Here is a 23,006-nt window from a genome sequence, read left to right on the forward strand (position 1 = left end):
ACTACCGCCCAACTCCCCGTGATGTATTTTTCTATGCAAAAGTGTGTCATGACTTTTCCAAAAACCCAGTATTAACTTCAGGAAGATTTGATTTCTTTAGCTTTTGCATTTAGTATTTAGGGTTACAGTTCCTCTGGAATTAGTGGGGAGTGTCACACAGACATGTATAGTAAAAACCCAGAGCTGCACACATATGACTTCTGTGTATTTTTGTATTTGGTACACTTAGATAGAAAGTTTTCCCTCTTCCTTCACCACAAATAGGTGTCTGTAAGTCCACTAAACTGAGGCCATGTGGATTATAGTAGGTTGCAGCGTGTTAAAAGCAGATATGTGGCTGCCACTGTCAGCTGTGCTGTGTTGTCTCCCACTACCTCAGAAACCTCACCTGCCACATAGAAGTGACCTAACAGGGCCTGAGTGAGGAACACTGTTATCAGTCTGAAAGTGAAACAGAACTACAGCTTCACTTCTTCCAAGTAGAGTGGATGGCAGCCCATGTGGGAAGCCCAAGGTTTGAACACTGGCATCATGGGGTTGGGTTGGGGGCATACCCTGGCACCAGGATTGGCTCCACACATGGTAGAGCAGTACTGTGTGGTACCTCTCCCACACACACACCCTCAGTCTATATATCTGAAGCAGTGAGAAAATTGGCCCAGGAGTGGTGGAATGGCATAGGTATAAGGTCCTGGTGCCACAAAAAAATGTCATAGAGTAGGTGCAGAAACCGTTGCCCCAGGTGAGGTTCTAAACAGGAAAAAGTAAGGATTGTAGTCCTCTCTCTAGAAGACAGAACTAGTGATGCCAGCTGAAGACACTATTCAAGGCAGGTGCATTAGGCGCTTGACTGTGGCTGCTGTGAACCACAGAGCCACACAGCCTGCTTCCAAACACTGGCTCTCAGTGAAGACCTTAGACTTACTCTGTCTCTTCTGTCCAGTGGGGATGTTAGAGGAGTTCAGGGCCGAATGGTGGCACACCTGGTGGGGCACACATGTTACAATGCACAAGGACCCAGGTTCAAACCCCTGGCCCCCATCTGCAGTAGGAGAAGCTTCACAAGTGGCGAAGCAGGGTTGCAGGTCTCTCTCTTCCACTCTTCCTCTCTCTTGCCTTCTTCCCTCTCAATTTCACTTTGTCTCTATTCAGTAAAGTTAAAAAGTACATATTTAAAAAGAGGGAGGAGGGGGCTGGATGGTGGTGCACCTGGCTAAGTGCATGTATTACAATGTGCAAGGACCCAGGTTCAAGCCCCCAGCCCCCACCTGCAGGGGGAAAGCTTCACAAGTGGTGGAGCAGGGCTGCAGGTATTTCTCTGCCTCTCTTCCCCTCTGTCTCTCCCTTCCTCTCAAATTCTAGCTGTCTTTATCCAATCAATAAATAAAGATAATTTTAAAAAATGTTTTAAGAGGTAGGAGTTCATTTAAAGATGGTTGTGGGGAGTCGGGTGGTAGCGCAGTGGGTTAAACGCACATGGCACAAAGCGCAAGGGCCGGCGTGGGGGTCCTGGTTCAAACCCCCAGCTCCCCAGCTGCAGGAGGTCACTTTGCAAATGGTGAAGCAGGTCTGCAGGTGTCTGTCTTTCTCTCCCCCTCTGTCTTCCCCTCCTTTCTCCATTTCTCTCTGTCCTATCCAACAACAACAACAGCTATGACAACAATAACAACTACAACAAGGGCAACAAAATGGGAAAGATAGCCTCCAGGAGCAGTGGATTCGCCCGAGCCCCAGCAGTAACCCTGGAGGCAAAACAATAAATAAATAAAGATGGTTGTGAATTTAGAGGTCGTGCACTTACAGAACTAAGTCTGTCTCCTGGGACACACCAAGAACCCTGTCACAGGAGTTAGCAGCCACCTGACAGGCTGTGTTTTCATGATCTGAGGCCCCTGGCCCAACTGCTCACCCCTTGACATTCTATGACTCCAGGAGAAGTGCGCATTGACCATCTTCCGTCACAACAAAGATGCCTCTCTTTGGAAGTACATTCAGTCCAAAGAAGACGCCCCCACGGAAGTCTGCTTCTCTCTCCAACCTGCATAATGTGAGTGATGGCCGTGGGCTTAGCCCAGGTGCAGTGTGACTGAGCCTCAGGCTGAAGGACTCCCCAGTCAGTTGCTTAGGTCGCCTGCAGCAAAAGCTCCTCCAGAACAGCTCTGGTCCCACTCCTCTCCCAATATCCAGTGCTAGTCCTGGTGCTGGGTGCCCAGGGGGCTATTTCAGAACCCCTGGGAAATGCATTAAAGAGCAACTACTACTACTAATCGAATATTAGAATTATCTCTTAAAGGTTTTTAGGGGCCAGGCAATGATGCACCTGGTAGAATGCACACATTACAACACACAAGGACTCGGGTTCAAGCCTCAGTCCCCACCTGCAGGGGGAAAGTTCCGTGAGCGGTGAAGCAGTGCTGCTATGGTTCTCTCCCTCCTTTTCTTTAGTAAATAAGTAAATATATTAAAAGAAAAGTAAAGAAACAGGGCTTATGCCACTTAAAAAGAATTTTTCACTCAATAAGAATTACAGTATGCTTACATATTCTGTTAAGTTTCCAGTAGCTATAAAATACTTCTGCTTATTGTCCCAGATAGAGCATTTTAAAAAGCATCTATTGATAAATCAGTACATCTCTTATCTCTCCTGTAGTTTACATTTTATTTTTTAAAAAGTAATGTTATTTATTTAGTTTTGTCTTAAAAAAAACATTGGAGGGGCAGGCAGTGGTGCACCTGGTTAAACACACACATTACAGTGCACAGGACCAGGGATCCATCCCCAGGTCCCTACCTGCAGGGGAAAAGCTTCACAAGTGGTGCAGCAGAGCTGCAGGCGTCTCTCTGCTCTCTGTCTCTAGCCAATAAGAAAGGAAAAAGAGAGGAAGGAAGGAAGGAAAGACTGGGAGTCAGGCAGTAGCGCAGCAGGTTAAGTGCAGGTGGCGCAAAGCGCAAGGACCACGTAAGGATCCCAGTTCGAGCCCCCGGCTCCCCACCTGCAGGGGAGTCGCTTCACAAGCAGTGAAGCAGGTCTGCAGGTGTCTGTCTTTCTCTCCCCCTCTCTGTCTTCCCCTCCTCTCTCCATTTCTCTCTGTCCTGTCCAACAACGACAACGTCAATAACAGCAACAATAAAACAACAAGGGCAACAAAAGGGAATAAATTAATATTTAAGAAAGAAAGAGTATAATGTCTAAATAAATAAACTAGGGGCCATGATTCAGGGAGTGGTGCAATGGATAAAGTACTAGACTCTTAAGCACAAGGTCCTGAGTTCAATCCCCGGAAGCACATGTACCAGAGTAATGTCTGGTTCTTTCTCTCTCCTCCTATCTTTCTCATGAATAAATAAATAAAATCTTTTTTAAAAAATTAGGAGCCACCTGGGAGGTGGCACAGTAGATAAAGTCTTAGACTCTGAAGCATGAGGTTCTGAGTTCAAGCCCCAGCATCACATATACCAGAGTGATGCACTAGTTCTCTCTCCTCTTTTCCTCTTTCTCAATAAAAAATAAATCTTTAAAAAATAAATGATATCAGCACATTGGAGGAAATTTTGGTGCTATGGTCTTTTTTTTCTCTCTGCTTCTGCTCTATCTAAAAATAAATAGTTAATAAAAAATAATTAAAGGGGCCAGGTGGTGGCGCAATTGGTTGAGCTCATGTATTACAGTGCTCAAGGACCTGAGTTCGAGCCCCTGGTCCCCACCTGCAGGGAGAAAGCTTTACGAGAGGTAAAGCAGGGCTCTAGGTGTCTCTCTGTCTCTCTCCCTCTCTATCACCCCCCTCCCTCTTGATTTCTGACTGTCTCTATCCAGTAAATAAAGATAATAAATTAAAAATATATATTTTAATTAAAAATATGCACAAGCTGAAGCTGCCCTGTGTCACCACAGCTGGACCGCTCAACCCGCGAGGTGGAGCTGGGCCTCGACTATGGAACCCCCACGATGAACCTGGCCGGGCAGAACCTGAAGTTTGAAAATGGCCAGTGGGTTGCAGGTGAGCTGCACTTCCTGCCATTGTGCCAAACGAGATTGTGGGAGAGAGTTCCCCTCATACTCTCGTCACCAAGGCTGGCTCTGTGTCTCTGCAGACACGGGGGTTAGTGGCGGCGTGGACCGAAGGGAGGCGCAGCGGCTCCGGAGGCGCAACCAAGTGCTGGAGGACGAGAACAATCTCTTGCGGCTGAAAGTCGACATCCTGCTGGACATGGTGAGGAGGCAGTGGGAAGGGAAACCGGGCTTGCTTTGGCTGGAGGCTCAGCCCCGGCTGCTTCATCCAACTGTCACCTGCCCCGGTTTGCCGGGTCAGTGCTTTGAATGTAAAGATACGTGCCAGGCATTGTCCTTACCCTCAGAGGCTCAGGGACCACTGAGAACACGGGCAGTACGTGTACCAGAGCCTCGTGATAAGGGTAAGTGGGAGAGTCTGGCCAGGGCCTGGCATCAGCGCAGGAGGGAAGGTCATTCTGTGGGGTCAGCAGGGTGGGTAGGATAAACACGAAGGATAAAGGCAATGGTAGGTGTAGAGGCTGTCTTGGGGCTTCAGGGCTCGGGTAGAAGTGAGAGAATCCAAGACGAAGTTAGGAGAAGCAAAGGTGGACTTTAGTAAGGGCACTGTCCGGAGAGAGGGACAGTGGGCAGAAGAAGCAAAGGCGGACTTTAGTAAGGGCACTGTCCGGAGAGAGGGACAGTGGGCAGAAGAAGCAAAGGCGGACTTTAGTAAGGGCACTGTCCGGAGAGAGGGACAGTGGGCAGAAGAAGCAAAGGCGGACTTTAGTAAGGGCACTGTCCGGAGAGAGGGACAGTGGGCAGAAGAAGCAAAGGCGGACTTTAGTAAGGGCACTGTCCGGAGAGAGGGACAGTGGGCAGAAGAAGCAAAGGCGGACTTTAGTAAGGGCACTGTCCGGAGAGAGGGACAGTGGGCAGAAGAAGCAAAGGCGGACTTTAGTAAGGGCACTGTCCGGAGAGAGGGACAGTAGGCAGAGCTGAGAGCAGATGTCAGGGGCTGAGGATTATTTTGAAGGTCAGGCAAGTACAGAAGGAATAGTCAGGTCAATACAAAGGGACCCTTTGTTTCCTGATTGACTTCTTACCTTCTAGGGAGCAGGATATTTTTGCAACTAGCCCTTTTGTGCAAGTAAGCAGATAATGGAATGTTCCTGTAGTCACTCAGCCCTTCACAACGATGCTAGTTTTTTTTTTTAATATTTATTTTATTTATTTATTCCCTTTTGTTGCCCTTGTTGTTTTATTGTTGTAGTTATTATTGATGTCGTTGTTGTTGGATAGGACAGAGAGAAATGGAGAGAGGAGGGGAAGACAGAGAGGGGGAGAGAAAGATAGACACCTGCAGACTTGCTTCACCGCCTGTAAAGGGACTCCACTGTAGGTGGGGAGCTGGGGACTCGAACCAGGATCCTTCTGCCGTCCTTGCGCTTTGCACCACCTGCACTTAACCCACTGCGCTACCGCCCAACTCCCAACAATACTGTCTTTTTTTTTTTATTCCCTTTTTGTTACTCTTGTTTTATTGTTTGTAGTTATTATTGTTGTTGTTGATGTTGTTGTTGTTGGATAGGACAGAGAGAAATGGGGAGAGGAGGCAAAGACAGAGGGGAGAGAAAGACAGACACCTGCAGACCTGCTTCACCATCTGTGAAGCGACTCCCCTGCAGGTGGGGAGGAGGGGGCTCTAACTGGGATCCTTGAGCCGGTCCTTGTACTTTGCACCACCTGCGCTTAACCTGCTGCGCTACCACCCGATTCCCTGTTTTAACTCTTTAATCCATGGCAGTGGGAGCTGGGATAAGGCATTATTGGGGTGCGGAGGAGAGAGTAAAGCTCACAGTTGTCCCTTGGCAAGTGGACACTTGCCAGATCCTGCGTGGAGCCACTAGGAGCCCACTTGGCAGTTGCATTGCCCTTGTGACTATTTAAAACCCAGCAGCCTGTTGAGCCCAGATGACGTGCAAGGCACAGGAGAACATGGCCAGCATGAGTTCTGGAGCTAAATGGCTTGGGTTCCCCTCCCAGCCCCACCCCTAACTATGTGACTGCAGGCAAGTTCCATAACTGCTCTGCAGGAAGAAAGCCAGTGACACAGTGGGGATGAGAGTAGGATCTTCTTTGGAGTGGAGTTCATAAAACCGCTGAGTACCGCTCAGGATGGAGAGCTCTTACTCCACAGCACGCTGACCTCAACTGTAAAGTTTCCATCTTTCTGGCTCAGTCTTCCACCTTCTAGTCCACTCCTTGGTGTCTCTCTCAGTCCCTCTCCACCCCCCCATCCCTTATTTTTAATCCCGTTTGCTTTCACCCTTCCCCCCACCCCTGCCCCATTTTACTGCAGACTCATTCACCATTCACTACCACCAGGATTACTGACATCCAAGTTCACTTCTCTCCCCTTTTGGCCCCCAGGTTGAATCACATCCATGTTCACCTGTCCACAAAAAGATTTTTTTAATAAAGACCATGATGAGGAGTGCCATTTTCCCCCAGGCGTCTCCCCAATTATGTTCTCTTCCTCAGTTGCTTGAGCTACAGCTCAGGAACAACTTAGGTTCTGAGCCTTTGGCCTTAGAATCATCAGTGTCTGCTTCTTTCATCCGAAGACCTTGGAATTGACACCCAGCACTGCTTATGTGCTACCAAATGATGTTCTGGTCTCTCTCAGTACATATATCATCTTTAAAAAAATCCAGGAGGGGTTGGGTGGTTGTGCATATGGTTGAGCGCACATATTACAATGTGCAAGGACCCTGGTTTGAGCCCCCGGACCCCACCTACAGGGGGAAAGCTTTGTGAGTGGTGAAGCAGAGCTGCAGGTGTCTCTCTGTCTCTCTCCCTGTCTATTCCTCTTCCCTCTTGATTTCTGGCTGTCTCTATCCAATAAATAAAGATAATTAAAAAGAAAATATCTGGGGGCTGGACAGTAGCGCTGTGGGTTAAGCGCACATGGCGCAAAGCACAAGGACCAGTGTAAAGATCCTGGTTCAAGCCCCTGGCTCCCCACCTGCAGGTCGCTTCATAAATGGTGAAGCAGGTCTACAGGTGTCTATCTTTCTCTCCCCCTCTTTGTCTTCCCCTCCTCTCTCCATTTCTCTCTGTCCTATCCAACAATGACAGCAATAATAACAACAATAACAATAAACAACAAGGGCAACAAAAGGAAAAAAATAGTCTCCAGAACCAGTGGATTCAGGGTGCAGGTACCGAGTCTCAGCAATAACCCTGGAGGCAAAAAAAAAAGAATCCTGGGCAGCCAGGCACCTGGTTGAGTGCACAACCTACCACTAAGGTTTAGGACCCTAGTCCCCACCTAGTCCCCACCTAGTCCCCACCTGTAGCAGGGAGAGTTTCAAGAGTGAGGCAGGTGTCTCTCTCTCTCTCTCACCCTCTTTATTTTCCCTCACCCCTAAACTTCTCTCTGTCCTAGCAAGTAAAATAAATATTAACAAAAATAAAAAATCCTACCCCGACCTAAATGAAATGTGATTGGCTTTGTAACTGACTAGTTAGAGAATACACATTTATCACCCACTAAAGGCAAAATGTGGGCTTGTTCTCAGGAAGTGAGAAAAAACCTGACTCCAAGCTCCACAAAGATTTAGTTAAGGACAGGAAAAAGATACAGAATAAAAGCTTTAAATAAGGGAGTCGGGCGGTAGCGCAGCAGGTTAAGCGCATGTGGCGCAAAGCTCAAGGACCGACATAAGGTTCGAGCCCCCAGCTCCCCACCTGCAGGGGAGTCACTTCACAGGCGGTGAAGCAGGTCTGCAGGTGTCTGTCTTTCTCTCCCCCTCTCTGTCTTCTCCTCTCTCCATTTGCTCTTTGTCCTGTCCAACAATGAGGACATCAGTAACAACAACAATAACTACAACAATAAAAGAGGAAATAAAATAAATAAAATAAAAGCTTAAAATAGAAAACTTAGGAGGTCGGGCAGTGGCACCTAGTTAAGTGCACATGTTACCATGCACAAGGACCCAGGTTCAAGCCCTGTAAGGGGGAACCTTCACAAGTGGTGAAGCAGTACTGCAGGTGTTTGTCTGTTTTTCTTTCCTCTATCCCCTTTCCCTCTCAGTTTCTGTGTCATATCAAATTAAATAAAGTTTTTAAAAACATATAAAAAAGAAAAGAAATTAGTTGAAGAGATAGTATGCCCAGGGCTGAATGGTGGCCCACCTGGTTGAGTGCAAATGTTGCAATGCACAAGGACCCAAGTTCAAGCCCCCACTCCCCACCTGCAGAGGGAAAGCTTTGCAAGTGGTGAAGCTGTGCTGCAGGTGTCTCTCTGTCTCTCTCCCTCACTGTCACCCGCTTCCCTCTCAATTTCTGGCTGTCTCTATCCAATAAATAAATAAAGATAATCAATTTAAAAAGGGATAGTATGCCCTCAATAAAGGAAGGCTAGGCAGGAAGTAAGTCTGCCTTGAGGTAAGGGGATTCTAGGTTTACAAAAATTCTTAGTCCCCCCTCACAGCATCCATGACTGGCCAATTTATCTTTTATGGGAGCTGACATAGTTCTCCACTGAGTCATTTACACAGGCCGGCGGAGGTGGGTGGGCACTGCAGAGGGCTGCAGGTAGGTGATCTTATGTCAACCGTCTTGTCTCTTCATGCAGATTCTGGTCTGTGGGCAGGGGTGGAGGGGTGGAAGGTAACACACAATGGGTGAAGCTGGGGCCTGTGGGTGTGGGCAGATATGAGGAAAGACAAGAGAGGCGATTGCTTGCTTCTTTACAGTTCTTAGGGCTAATGAGCAAGTAATCTGCTTCTGTGCTCTGTATGCCTTAGAGCAATGCATAAAAACAGCATTTAAAAATATTTTATTTATCTGTTTTGGATAGACAGAAATTGAGAGGGAAGGGGGGGGTACGGAGGGAGAGGCAGTACTGCTTCGCCACTCATGAAGCTTCCCTGCTACAGATGGGTTTCCCAGGAGCTTGAACCCTGATCCTTGTGCATGGTAACTCATAAGCTCTCCTGGGTACACCCACTACCCCCCCTTTTTTTTTAAAGATCTATTTGAGAGGATCAGAGCACACAAATTGCTGGGGATTAATGCTGGTCTCATGCTTATAAGTGTAATGCTTTATCCATTGTGCCACCTTTTTACTTATGTTAACTTTAAAAAAAAAATTTATTCACTTATGAGAAAGATAGGAGGAGGGAGAAAGAACCAAACATCACTCTGGCACATGTGCTGCCAGGGATAGAACTCAAGGCCTCATTGCTTGAGAATCCAAAGCTTTACCACTGTGCCACCTCCCAGACCACACTTATGTTAATTTTTAATCTCTCTTAGACAGAAATTGAGAGGGAAGGGGGGAAATAGGGAGCTAGAGAGACAACTGCAGCACTGCTTCACAGCTCATGAAGCTTCCGCCATGCAAGTGCAGACCAGAAGCTTAAACCTAGGTCCTAGCACATTGCAACATGTGTCCTCTACCAGATGCACCAGCGCCTGACCCCTCTGTGCTACCTTTTCAAAGAGGATTTATTTATTTTTTATTTATTTATTTAAATGTATTTTATTGAGAAAGAGACCAGGATATCACTTAGACTGCACTACCCTGAGTTCAATCCCTGGCATCAAAACTACATAATTAATGTCAAGTAAGATCTTCAAAGCATATCATCTCATGGAGGCAGGAGGGACCAAAAAAATGCCCCAGCGGTGCCATATGGGTGATGCTTTTCTCTGAAACACAAATGTTCTTGACTCAGCTCAGCCTCCACATCTAGTAACACACTAGTGAGCTCCATTCTGTCATTGCTGGGGCTTAGCCACTCTGGGCTGACTTTCAGAATGAAAGAGAAAGAGAGTGACAGCACAGCACTGAAGCTTCCCCCGCGGTGCCACAGGGCTCCAGGTGGTGTGCCTAGGGCTCCAAGCAGGCCTGTGAGCCTGACTTGGCAGGTGCCGTATCTAGTGGACTGTCTGACTCCTGTAACCTAACACTTAAATCCAAGCTATCTGGAGGAGTCCTTTGGTATTAGAGCTATGCCTGCAGTCTTTCCCCAGTCACAGGATTGTTCTGACAAGTCTCACACAACCAGTAGCACCTTCTTCATGATGCTGTACTGCTTTTCTTCCAGCTCTCAGAGTCCACTGCTGAATCCCATGTGCTGGAAAAGGAACTGGATGAACTGAAGGTTGTGAGCCGGAGGAGGAAATGAAGACCCCAAAGTCTTTGTCAGGAGAGCAGGGAGACACTCCCACTTCCTGGAGTAGTAGGGTGTGGCTGAGGGACTTTTTAGGTCTTGAAAGAAAGTATCACTAATGTGGCCAGAGGGCGCTGGCACCCTGAGGTTGGCATTGGAAAGGTGACACATTAAGGGAGGGAACACAAACTGTGGTTGGGGGCCAGGCACAGGGAGACCATTCTGAAGCACACAGAGAAATCTGGGGCGAGGGCACATGAGTGTTTCCGGTCACTTCCGGTGCAGATGCACACATCCCATGGTCACCCTCAATGTGCAGACTTTACCAGCAGCCCCTTGAGTGGGTGTTTGGGGTGTGGCACCTGTGATCCAGAACCCTGCATGGGGGTCACAGGTGAGTGCTCTCCTGGCTTTCTGTCCCAAAGGCCACTCTTCTCCTATAGGGACAACTTACCCCCCCCCCATGGCCTCTGCTTCAGCTCCTCAGCACCACGCAGCAGCTTTCCATAGCAGTGCTATGTTTTTGTGCTACTTTCCTGTTTACTTTTTTTCTTCTTGATTAAACAATGTTATATAAGTTCTCTGACTAAAGTGACTACGGAAGCAAGCCCCTGGGGCTGGAGAAGTAGGCGATGGAACCTGGGGTCTAGACTTAAGCCACTCCATCCAAAGACAGACTTGTTGGTTTGTAGGGAAAGTCATCACAGCAGGAGGAGCTTGCCAGCTCCCTGCCTAGCCCAGCAGAGGGGCATCTGCAGTGGTCTCTCTGCCCAAACTCCCCTGCCCTCTTCCAGAGAACTAGGACCAGCCTGGCCCTGACAGGACCTGAGTGGAGGGGTGGGGTGGTAGGTGATGAGGGGGTAGATTCCTAGAGTGGGAGTTGGTGCAGCGCCAGTCTGAACTGAAGGAAGCAAGCAGCCAGAACCAGTAAGGCGGTATCCAGCCCCCAGAGTCAAAGGGAGGGGCACTGAGGGTGGGATGCAGATTCCAGGACTTTAGACTGGACACTGTACTCTTGGTCAGTGGTGTCTGAGACCAGGTTCAGACCTTGGACATGCTTCTTGGCTCATCCTTGGGCAGTAAGCAGAGTCACAGATAAGGCAGCAACCTCCAAGAGGGTCAGAGACCAGCCTGGCATCCTGCAGCAGAAGCCTAGGAGCTTGCTGGCTGCAATCCTGCGGGAAAAGGGAAGCTGGGGAATGGGTGCAGTGACGGCAGCTCTGTGGAGTCCTTCCTGACAGCCATCTTTATGCAGTCGGAGAGAGCAGCTCCTGGGTCTTCAGCCCATAACCCTACTGTCTGGTACCAGTGAGAGGAACGTAGCAGCAATCGGTGAAGGTGACAAACACACACAGGGTGTAGATCTTCAGGTGCAGAAGTAAAAAGGGTGTGGAGTGGGGGGTTTGCTTATTCCAAGTCCTGTATCACTAGCTGCCATTTGCTGAGCTCCCCTGATGCCAGGTCACCATTTCTACTCATCATGAAAACTCAAGTTGGTCCGCTTGCAGATGGAGAAACAGGACCAGCTAAGTGGAATACGAAGAAGAGTGACAACAAAGTTGGGGAACACTGGTTGTCACCACGATGTGGGTCCCCTTTCCTGCCACCACTGACATCTTGAGGGGCTGGAGCCAGTGCACAGGGTAGTTGCGTAATGACACTGACTTTGATCTGTGAGAGGCAAGCCCTGAGCAGAGGAGCTCTGCCTCCTGTGATGTAAGGTGAGGACAGACTGAAGAAGGAGCACAGGGCAGTGGCAGTGAAGGAAAAAGGGGAAGGGGGGTCAGGCTCAAGACCTGAATTGAAAGTGGATGAGCTGGGAAATAGCTAAGCTAGTAGAGGGCAGGACTCAAATACCTAAGGCTCCCAACATCATATGCACTGAAATGGGTGCTCTAGCTCCTCTCTCGTGAAGCTCTGTCTTGTGAAATAAGAGGAGAAGGAAGTTCTGTGGGTAAGGGGGCGGGTGATGGCATATTGGGTTAACCATAGTGCAAAGTGCACGAGAATCCCATTCAAGCCCCGGCTCCCCACCTGCATAGGGGTCACTTCACAAGTGGTGAAGCAGGTCTGCAGGTGTGCCTCTCCTCTCCCCATCTATCTTCTGCTCCCCTCTCAATTTCTCTCTGTCCCATCCAATAAAATAAAAAATAAAAAGATGGCCTCTAGGAACAGTGGATTCATGCCAGAACCAAGCCCTAGCAATAACCCTGGAGACAAAAAGAAAGTTCTGTGGATGTAAGGTGCAAAGTCAGAAACAATAACAAGGAAACCAGAGAGAATTCACCACATAGGGTGTGTGTCCCGTCATACTTTTTGACCGGGATTCAAGCCCCATCACCACAGGGAAGCACCAGGCAAAGGGAGCGCTTCAGAAACAGTGGAGCAGTGCTATGATGTGTCTCCTCTTGTCCTCTCTGTCTGAGGAAGTGGGGACTGGGGGCTGGGTGGAGAATTCACCTGGACTGATGGACTCATGTAGGTGTCAAGTCCCAGCAAAACCCTAGTGGCATGCAAACAGCAACAAAAGAAGAAAAAAAAAAACCTCTTAGCCTTAAACATGACTTAAAATTATTGTTTGTGAGTTTAATAAAAAATATTTAGGGGAGCCGGGTGGTAGCGCAGCGGGTTAAGCGCAGGTGGCACAAAGTTTAAGGACCAGCGTAAGGATCCCGGTTCGAGCCCCCGGCTCCCCACCTGCAGGGGAGTCGCTTCACAGGCAGTGAAGCAGGTCTGCAGGTGTCTTTGTCCCCCTCTCTGTCTTCCCCTCCTCTCTCCATTTCTCTCTGTTGTCCTATCCAACAACAACAATAATAACTACAACAATAAAACAAGGGCAACAAAAGGGAATGAATAAATATTCAAAAAAGTTTTAAATATATTATTTGGGGGGACCGGCGGTAGCACAGCAGTTTAAGTGCACATGGCGCAAAATGCAAGGGCCCATATGAGGATCCCAGTTCAGGATCCCGGTTTGAGCGCCTGTCTCCCACCTGTAGGGGAGTCACTTCACAAGTCATGAAGCAAGTTTGCAGGTTCTGTCTTTCCCCCTCTGTCTTCCCTTCCTCTCTTAATTTCTCTCTGTCCTATCCAACAATGACCAGCAATAATAACGATAAACAACAAGGGCAACAAAAGGGAAAAAACAGCATCCAGAAGCAGTGAATTCATAGTGCAGGAACCTAGCCCCAGCAATAATTCTGGAGGATATATACATAATTAAAAAAAATTTTTATATTTATTTTCCCTTTTGTTGCCCTTGTTTTTTTATTATTGTAATTGTTGTTATTGATGTCGTCATTGTTAGATAGGACAGAGAGAAATGGAGAGAGGAGGGGAAGACAGAGAGGGAGAAGAAAGATAGACACCTGCAGACTTGCTTCACCGCCTGTGAAGCGACTCCCCTGCAGGTGGGGAGCCAGGGGCTTGAACTGGGAACCTTACACCGGTCTTTGTGCTTTGTGCCACATGTGCTTAAGCCGCTATGCTATGCTACCACCCGACTATATATATTTACATATATTGTATATAATTATTATATATAATTATATATATTTTTTTTAATTATCTTTATTTATTGGATAGACAGCTAGAAATTGAGAGGGAAGGGGGAGCTAGAGGGGGAGAAAGAGAGACACCTGCAGAACTACTTCACCATTTGCAAAGCTTCCCCCCTGCAGGTGGGGACCGGAGGCTGGAACCGTGTCCTTGCACATTGTATCACGTGCGCTCAACCAGGTGTGCCACCACCTGATATATATATATATATATATATATATATATATATATATATATATATGTAATTACATATATATATATATATATATATATATGTAATTTTTTTTTTATTCATGGGAGTGGGAGGTGGCTCAATTGTTTGAGTGCACACACAGTATTATACGCAAGGACCAGGATTTGGGCCCCCGCTCCCCACCTACGAGGGATGTTTCATGAGTGCTGAAAGTAGGTCTGCAGATGGCTTTCACCTTTTTTCCCTGCAGGATTACTGCTGAGGCTCAGTGCGAGCACTATAAGCCCAATGCTCCTGGCAGCCATTTTTTCCATTGTTGTTATTTTTGGACATGACAGAGAGAAATTGAGAGAGGAAAAGAGAAAGACACCTGCAGACTTGTTTAACCGCTTGCGAAGAAACTCCCCTGCAGGTCAGGAGCCGGGGCTGAAACACAAATCTTTGAGCGGGTCCTTGCACTTCGCGCTATGTGCACTTAATCCGGTGCGCTACTGCCCGGCTCCCACCCGATTTTTTTTTTAATGTAAAAAAATAACCTAGAGTCGGGCGGTAGCACAGCGGGTTAAGCGCACGTGGTGCAAAAAATAACCTTTTGGGAGTCGGGCAGTAGCGCAGCGGGTTAAGCGCACCTGGCGCAAAGCCCAAGGACCGGCACAAGGATCCGGGTTGGAGCCCCGGCTCCCCACCTGCAGGGGAGTCGCTTCACAGGCGGTGAAGCAGGTCTGCAGGTGTCTGTGTTTCTCTCCTCCTCTCTGTCTTCCTCTCCTCTCTCCATTTCTCTCTTTCCTATCCAACAACGACAACATCAACAATAATAACTACAACAACAATGGAAACAAGGGCAACAAAAAGGAAATAAATATTTTTTAAAAATAAAAAATAACCTTTTGAGGGAGTCGGGTGGTAGCTCAGTGGGTTAAGCGCAGGAGGTTTAAAGCGCAAGGACCAGTGTAAGGATCCCGGTTCAAGCCCCGGGCTCCCCACCTGCAGGGGAGTCACCTCACAGGTGGTGAAGCAGGTCTCAAGGTGCATATCTTTCTCTCCCCCTCTCTGTCTTCCCCTCCTCTCTCCATTTCTCTCTGTCCTATCCAACAATGAACGACATCAACAACAACAATAATAACCACAGCAATAAGGGCAACAAAAGGGGGATAAAATGGTCTCCAGGAGCAGTGGATTCATGGTGCAGGCACTGAGCCCCAGCAATAACCCTGGAGGCAAAAATAATAATAATAATAACCTTTTGGTGGTCCAGGCGGTGGTGCAGTAGATAAAGCACTGGATTCTCAACCATGAGGCCCAAGTTCAATCCCCGGCAGCACATGTACCAGAGTGATGTCTGGTTCTTTATCTCTGCCTATCTTTCTCATAAATAAATAAATAAATAAATAAATAAATTCTTTAAAAAAAAAACAACCTTTTGGACACAAAATTTTATCTTGTAATAAATAAGACAATTTTGAAAATTTCAAAACTCACTCCTTTCATATACTTCACATTTGTACTTAATGCCTTTCTCCTCTTGCATATCAGAAAGAAGCTGGATATTCTGAGAGAACTGTGTATTTCTCCAACTCAGTTTCTGGAAGAAGAAAAATGTATCATTTAGATTCTTATATGATTTTTGCTACAAATAGGCTAAGATGGCCCTGTCTGTTCACGACTTCCTTATAAACAGAACTGCCTCCTACTAACCATGTCTACTATATTTGTTAATTTTGGTTGTTCAATAAGTTTTAAAGCATCATCCAACCCTTTGGCAAGAGTTCTCTACTGAGAACTAAATTAATTCTGTCCTTTACAAGTCAGTTTTCCTACAGTATGGAGAACCAAGTCTGACCACCCATCATCACCAAACTCTGTCTGCCTTCTCCTGAGGGGTGAAGGTCATTGTTCAGAAATATCTGACTTCATTTCTGAGCAGAGGCCAGGTAGCTCCCCCTTCTTGCTGATGCTCAATTTCTGGCAAATAGCAACGATGTAATTTAGTGGACAAACCATGTTGAACAGCTTTGAGACACCAGAATTCCCCTTTCCCCTATCTCCCTTTCCACTCTCAATTTCTCTCTGTCCTATCAAATAGAATAGAAAGGGGAGACACCATGAACAGTGGATCCCTAGTGCCAGCACTGAGCTCCAGCAATAATTGATGGCAATTTAAAAATATATATGTACATTAGGCCAGGCAGAGGGACACCTGGCTAAGTGCTCACATTGCAGTGTTCAAGGACCCCGGTCCAAGCCCCTGGTCCCCACCTGTAGGGGTAGAACTTCACAAATAGTGAAGCAGGGTTGCAGGTGTTTTCCTGTCTCCCTTTCTATCTCCCCCCGCCCCTCTCATTCCTCTGTTTCTATCCAATAGTAAACAAATAAATTTCAGAAAATAAAAATATCTGAATTTTTTTCACATTAGCATTGTGAATTACTTTCCACTTGTAGTCACTGATTTTTTCTTTTTACTTTCCATGTAAGATTGCCTCTCGGAAGCCAGGCAGTAGCACAGCAGGTTAAGCGCAAGGACTGGCGTGAGGACCCTGGTTCAATCCCCCAGCTTCCCACCTGCAGGGGGTCACTTCACAGGCAGTGAAGCAAGTCTGCAGGTGTCTATCTTTCTCTCCCTCTCTCTGTCTTTCCGTCCTCTTTTGATTTCTCTCTGTCCTATCCAACAACGACAGCAATAAAAACAACAGATTCGAGCCCTCAGCTCCTCGCCTGCAGGGGAGTCGCTTCACAAGTGGTGAAGCAGGTCTGCAGGTGTCTGTCTTTCTTTCCCCTGTCTTCCCCTCCTCTCTCCATTTCTCTGTCCTATCCAACAACAACAACATCAATAACAACGATAATAATAACCACAACAATGGCAAAACAACCAGGGTGATAAAAGAAAAAGTGGCCTCCTGGAGCAGTGGATTTGTGGCAATTATCCTGGAGGCAAAAGTAGTAATAATAATAATAACAACGACAATAAATAAGGGCAACAAAAAGGGGAGGGGGGAAGAAGCCAGAGCAACACTCTGGTGCCAAAAAAAAAAAAAAGAAGGAAAGAAAAAAGACTGTTTCTCTTACTTTTCTACCTTCAAGAGTGCTGAGTAAGGGAGGAGGTTGGGGGAGAGGGGAGTTTGTGGTACCAGGGACTGAATCCAGGACCTCATACACACAAAGCTGACAGAACTACAACCCTCTGAAAATATTTTTAAAGGAGGCTATGAAAGAACAAAAAGTTCGAGCCCCCGGCTCCCAACCTGCAGGGGAGTCGCTTCACAGGCGGTGAAGCAGGTCTGCAGGTGTCTGTCTTTCTCTCCCTCTCTGTATTCCCCTCCTCTCTCCATTTCTCTCTGTCCTATCCAACAACGACATCAATAATAACTACAACAATAAAACAACAAAAGGGAATAAGTAAACAACTATTTTTTTAAATGTTAAAGATATAAAAAAAGAACCAAAAGTAAATGAATAACCAAAATTCATTGGCATTATGTCCTTAAGCTACCCTGAATTTATGTAGAACTCGTTTATTTTAGAACACAAAACTTCCAGTATGGGGGTTGGGTGGGGGCAGAGTGGCGGTACTGTGGATAAAGTACTGGATTCTCAAGAGCGAGGTCCCAAAGTTCAATCCTTGGCAGTCTATGTACCAGTGATGTCTGGTTCTGTCTCTCCTCCTCTCTCTCTAATATACAATATTAAAAAAATAAAATATAAAACTTCAATACATTCAAAAAGAATAATCCATAAGTGTGCGGCCTGATGAATTTTTCAAATTGAACTTTACCATTCCCTACCCCAGAATTCATTCTCATGCCCTTTTCCAAATATTACCCCTTCCTCCTCAAAAAGAATCACTGTCCTCATAGTAGATGTTGAACTTTATAGAATGGAACCATACTGCAGGCACCTGTTCTGCCCTATCCCCCAAATGGGAAGAACTGAAAACCCTATCAGGAGGAAATGGAAGATCCCCATCCTCCTCAGTGAGTTAGCATGTAAGTGAAATTTGACACTACATCGTATGCACCAGATAAGGACTTGGATGGTCACATTTTGAGACTCTTGGAATCCATGATCAGTTGACTAGATGTGTATATCAAATTGTCCTTATAGTGACATGTGGGGCACATGTTTTTGTTTGCATGATTTATTTTGTGAGTGTTTTGTTTTCTCTTTACTTGTTAGTATCCCCCCCCCCCCCACACACACACACACACCTCGCAGTGCCTGCTCAGCTCTGGCTTCTGGTAGTGCTGGGGATTGAACTTGAGATTTTGAGTATCTCAGGCATGAAACTATTTTTTTTTTAATTTAAGAAAGGATTAATTAACAAAACCATAGGGTAGGAGGGGTACAACTCCACACAATTCCCACCGCCCAATCTCCATATCCCACCCCCTCCCCCGATAGCTTTCCCATTCTCTATCCCTCTGGGAGCATGGACCCAGGGTCATTGAGGGTGCAGAAGGTGGAAGGTCTGGCTTCTGTAATTGCTTCCCCGCTGAACATGGGCGTTGACTGGTCGGTCCATACTCCCAGTCTGCCTCTCTCTTGCATGAAACTATTTTTATTATTATTTATTTTATTATTTATTTAGGCTTTGACCTAACACGTTATGACTGGGCCCTCCTCAATCACTATCGAACAGGCCATGGCCGGTGCGCCGCTATGTTCCATCGCTGGGGAGCCAGAGACGACCCGAACTGCCCCTGCGGCTCCAGACAGACTATGACGCACATAGTCAACGACTGCCACCTCTCCAGATTCAAAGGAGGTCTCGAAACTTTACATCAGGCTCCACCTGACGCTGTTGCCTGGCTACGGAAGAAGGGCAAACGCTAGAAGAATTTATTTATTTAGCATCCAGGGTTATCGCTGGAGCTTGGTGCCGGCACTATAAATCCATTGCTCCTGGTGGCTATCTTTTTTCCCATTGTTGTTATTGTTGACTACAACAGAGAGAAATTGAGAGGGGGAGAGAGTCAAGATACCTACAGACCTGTTTCACCTTGTGAAGCGACTCCCCTGCAGGTGGGCAGCCGGGGTTCGAAGCATGACTTGCGCAGGTCCTTGCGCTTCGCACTATGTGCGCTTAACCCGGCGGCCCCCCGTTTATTCATTTTAATGAGAGATAAAGAAAGGTACAGAGACCAGAGCACTGCTCAGCTCTGGCTTACGGCGGTGCTGGGAATTGAACATGGGACCTTGGAGTCTCAGGCATGAGAGTCTCTCTGCATCACCACTATGCTCCTTTCCCCGCCCCAGCCTTAGTTCTAGCACACTGTTTGTCTGACGGTTCACAAAAGATTCATAAACCTCCGGCTCTCTAACACACCAAGTAACAGCCCTCCGCCTCTTGGGGAAATAAAGCTGGATTACTCTTCTGTACGAGCGACCCTGGGAAGACTAAAACGCAGGTTTCTGAGCACCGTGCACCGTGCACCGTGCACCGTGCACCTCCGAGGAAGCCCCCGCTAAGGATTGAGTGCTTTGCTCACGCAGTCGGGCCGCTTGGCAACAGGCCGAAGGCGGGTGGAAGCCGCCCGCCAGGAGGCGCCGCTGTCTCCCCGCACGGCGCTTCAGCTCCGGAAGGGCAGCTCTGCCGGCAACCTGCGCGCCTCTCACCTGCTCCCTTCCGCTTCCGGTGTCACCCTAGGATCATGGCTGCCGCCGCCGCCGCTGCCGGAACCGGGGCACCTCCGTCTCCGGACGAATTGGTTCCGAAAGGTGATGCCGAGAAGACTGAAGAGGAGCTGGAAGAAGAAGACGATGACGAGGTAACAGGGCCCCGCGGGGCGAGGAGCGAGGCTACGGGCGGGGAGCGGCCCGCCCGGGGGTGTGGGCTCCGCGTGCTGCGGGGATCTGGGCGAAGGCGCATCTCGGAGCCCGGAGAGGTCGAAGCGGAGGCGGCTTCTCCGGGAGGCGAGATCAGGGCCCCTGTTGGGCCGGGGCGCTCTAGCTCCAGCGGGGTGGTTGTCGCTGCTTCGGCCAAGACCCGCGCCTCCTCCACCACAGCTGGATGAGACACTGTCGGAAAGACTCTGGGGTCTGACGGAGATGTTCCCGGAGAGGGTCCGATCCGCGGCTGGAGCCACTTTCGATCTCTCCCTCTTTGTGGCTCAAAAAATGTACAGGTGAGGCACGAGGACACTGCGGGTGTATCTGGGGTGACTTCGACGCTGTGAATGAACATAGGAGCCTTTGTCTGCCTCCAACGGTGACCTTGGACCGGTGCTACTTTTAACTCTTGGTCTCGGGTTCCTCTTTTGTTTGTAAAACGTGAGGGTCATTTCAAGTTAGCTGAGATAGTTAATGTCTACGTAGCTTTGTGAGTACTCAGGAAAATAAAAGCTGCTGTGACTAGAATGCAACTTTCCGAGCTGTCCTCTTGTTGGTGTAGTGCACGTGGTGGGTGAAATACGCTTATCAAGAAAACTGGGCGGGGGTAGATAGCATAATGGTTATGCAAAGAGGAGACACCCGTGCCTGAGGTTCCAAAGTCTCAGGTTCAATCCCCTGCACCACCATAAACCAGAGCTGAGCAGTGCTCTGGTTTAAAAGAAAAAAAAGACAGAAAAAAAAAAAAAAGGGAAAATGGAACTAGGGAGATAGCATAATGATTATGCAAAATGACTTTCAAACTTGAAACTCCCAAGTTCGGTCCCCAGCACCACCACACCACCATAAACAAAGTTGGCATTGCCCCCGTTAAAAAAAAAGGGGGGGAGTATAGAGAGATTTAGTTATATGCGTTAATTCTTGATGAGACTGCTTTTGTTTTGCCATCATGCTCATACTCCCTCTGCAGATTTTCCAGGGCAGCCTTGTGGATTGGGACGACTTCTTTCATGATCCTGGTTCTTCCTGTTGTCTTTGAGACTGAGAAATTGCAAATGGAGCAGCAGCAACAGCTGCAGCAGCGCCAGGTGAGCCCAACTGTGGGCATCTTGCCAGTGCTAGAGAAAAAAGTTAATTCTCCAGCACCTAGGTCGATTGCCAGTTACGGTTTGGGTAGAGATTAGAACCCAGCACATTCTCTTATGCTGCCTGATTGCTTGGGCCTGGGGAGATAGCATAATTGTTACATAAAAAGACTTTTCAAGCCCAAAGTTCCCCTTTTCAGGTTCAGCCCTCATACATAAACCAGAGATGAACTGTACACAGGTTAAAAAAAAAAAAAATCCAGTGGAGCAGTGGTAAAGCTTTGGACTCTCAGGCATGGGGTCCCGAGTTTGATCCCTGGTAGCACATGTGCCAGAGTGATGTCTGGTTCTTTCTCTCTCCTATCTTTCTCATAAATAAAGTCTTTAGGGAGTCGGGCTGTAGTGCAGCGGGCTAAGCGCAGGTGGCGCAAAGCACAAAGACCGGCATAAGGATCCCGGTTCGAACCCCGGCTCGAACCCCGGCTCCCCACCTGCAGGTGGGGAGCCGCTTCACAGGCGGTGAAGCAGGTCTGCAGGTGTCTATCTTTCTCTCCTCCTCTCTGTCTTCCCCTCCCTCTCTCCATTTCTCTCTGTCCTATCCAACAACGACAACAACAATAATAACTACAACAATAAAACAACAAGGGCAACAAAAGGGAATAAATAAAATAAAAATCAAAAAAAATTTTTTAAAAGGCTAAAAAAAATAGTCTTTAAAAAAAAAATCCAGTTGCTCTTAGCATTGTTTTTTTAGACCTGTCTGATCCCAGAGGTACAGTGAGAATGAGATCACTAGACTTAATGCTTATATCCTTTTCTTTTCCAGATACTCTTAGGACCTAACACAGGGCTGTCAGGAGGAATGCCAGGGGCTCTGCCTTCACTTCCTGGAAAGATCTAGTTACTACTGTATTTGACCTGTCTTGATGGGAGAAGTTGGAAAAGTATTTGAACTGCTGATTATTTTTTAACTTTGGCACATTGATTTATGTAAGTATGGTGGGAGAATTCTCCCACATTGTGCCATGGAGAGACTCCCAACTTGTAATGTGTCCTCCATGCTGTGCTCCTCAATTGTTTCTTCTGTCCTCACTGATAGCAGAGTGCAGGAATGCAGACGATTACTTCAGCCCAGCCCTCCACATTTTGCTAAATGACTCCTGACTGGAAGATTTCACTATCTCATAGTGGGGTGTGAACTGATACCATTTGGAAGGATGAACCTCTGACCACTGACTGTTTTGTTTTTAAGAATGGAGCTGTTGGGGGAAGGTGGCATGCATCTACACAGTATGAAATATAAAATGCATTACAGCTGCACTGTCAAGCAGTGACTGAATTTCTCTGTAAGTTGGAACAGAACGAACCAGCAGCAGCTTCAACCACAAGATGGGAACTGTGGGGGAAGAGCAGGAGCTCATTTCCTCTGCACAGTTAGGCTATTAGACATGTGTTATGTGTCTAAAGAAAAAAAAGTTAGTGCTTTTTGTATTTAAATATTAAAAACAATTCAAACAAAGTGTGGCTCAAATTGAATGTGTGGTTTATGTGCATGTATTACACACTTAAGACTGTTTTAAAAAGGCAAAGATTCATGCTTCACACACTTTTAAAAATTTTAACACTGGGGAATAAACTTGGACTTGATAAGTGTCTGACACCACTGACTAACCTTGACTTTTTTTTTTTTTTTCTGTGAGACCACAGCACTGTTGTCTATGGAGCCTCCCTCTAGTACCATCCATGGTATTCCCATGTGGTACCAGGGCTTGAATCCAGGACCTTCCATATGGTCATGTGTGTACTTTGCTGGATCGAGCTATCTCCTGCACCCTGCCTGTGACATCTTTTACCTAAGGCAACACTGCCATCTTAATACTAATCAACCCAATAGTCTGGTTAAATTTTCTAGAAGTGACAAGGAAAATTTGAATATTCACTTTAAACCAAGAAGGAACCTCTTAGTTGGCAGTCTTTGCTTTGAATCTAGCCACTGTCTCAATCCCAACAAAGAACTGGGTCCTGGTGTTTATATAATTATAAAGAATTTACAGGGAGTAGCAGCAGTCATTTCTAGTCTGAGGGGAAGGCTGTAGCAGAACTCTGCTGAGGTGAACGACTGATTGCTACTGTGGCTCAGTCTTTGAACTTTTCCTTATAGCAAATACTTTTTA

General features: G+C 47.2%; 2 protein-coding genes and 1 pseudogene across 2 annotated transcripts; 2 read left to right on the forward strand and 1 right to left on the reverse strand.

The window, feature by feature from the left end:
• Positions 1-1,900: 1,900 nt before the first annotated feature.
• Positions 1,901-10,750, forward strand: CBY1 (chibby 1, beta catenin antagonist). The gene is made up of 4 exons (XM_007519312.3): positions 1,901-2,047; positions 3,893-3,998; positions 4,093-4,211; positions 10,108-10,750. Exons 1-4 carry the CDS (start codon positions 1,970-1,972, stop codon positions 10,186-10,188), a joined length of 384 nt encoding a protein of 127 aa, XP_007519374.1. The 5' UTR covers positions 1,901-1,969; the 3' UTR covers positions 10,189-10,750.
• A 4,211-nt stretch (positions 10,751-14,961) lies between these two features.
• On the reverse strand, positions 14,962-15,925 carry LOC103110218 (dihydrofolate reductase-like; annotated as a pseudogene).
• Positions 15,926-19,533: 3,608 nt separating this feature from the next.
• TOMM22 (translocase of outer mitochondrial membrane 22) lies at positions 19,534-22,351 on the forward strand. Its single transcript, XM_007519311.3, has 4 exons — positions 19,534-19,686; positions 19,925-20,043; positions 20,718-20,835; positions 21,659-22,351. The coding sequence occupies exons 1-4, from the start codon at positions 19,570-19,572 to the stop codon at positions 21,731-21,733; spliced, it is 429 nt and encodes a 142-aa protein (XP_007519373.1). The 5' UTR covers positions 19,534-19,569; the 3' UTR covers positions 21,734-22,351.
• Positions 22,352-23,006: the final 655 nt, after the last annotated feature.

The sequence above is a fragment of the Erinaceus europaeus genome, chromosome 4 (assembly GCF_950295315.1).
Source record: "Erinaceus europaeus chromosome 4, mEriEur2.1, whole genome shotgun sequence".
Taxonomy (NCBI): domain Eukaryota; kingdom Metazoa; phylum Chordata; class Mammalia; order Eulipotyphla; family Erinaceidae; genus Erinaceus; species Erinaceus europaeus.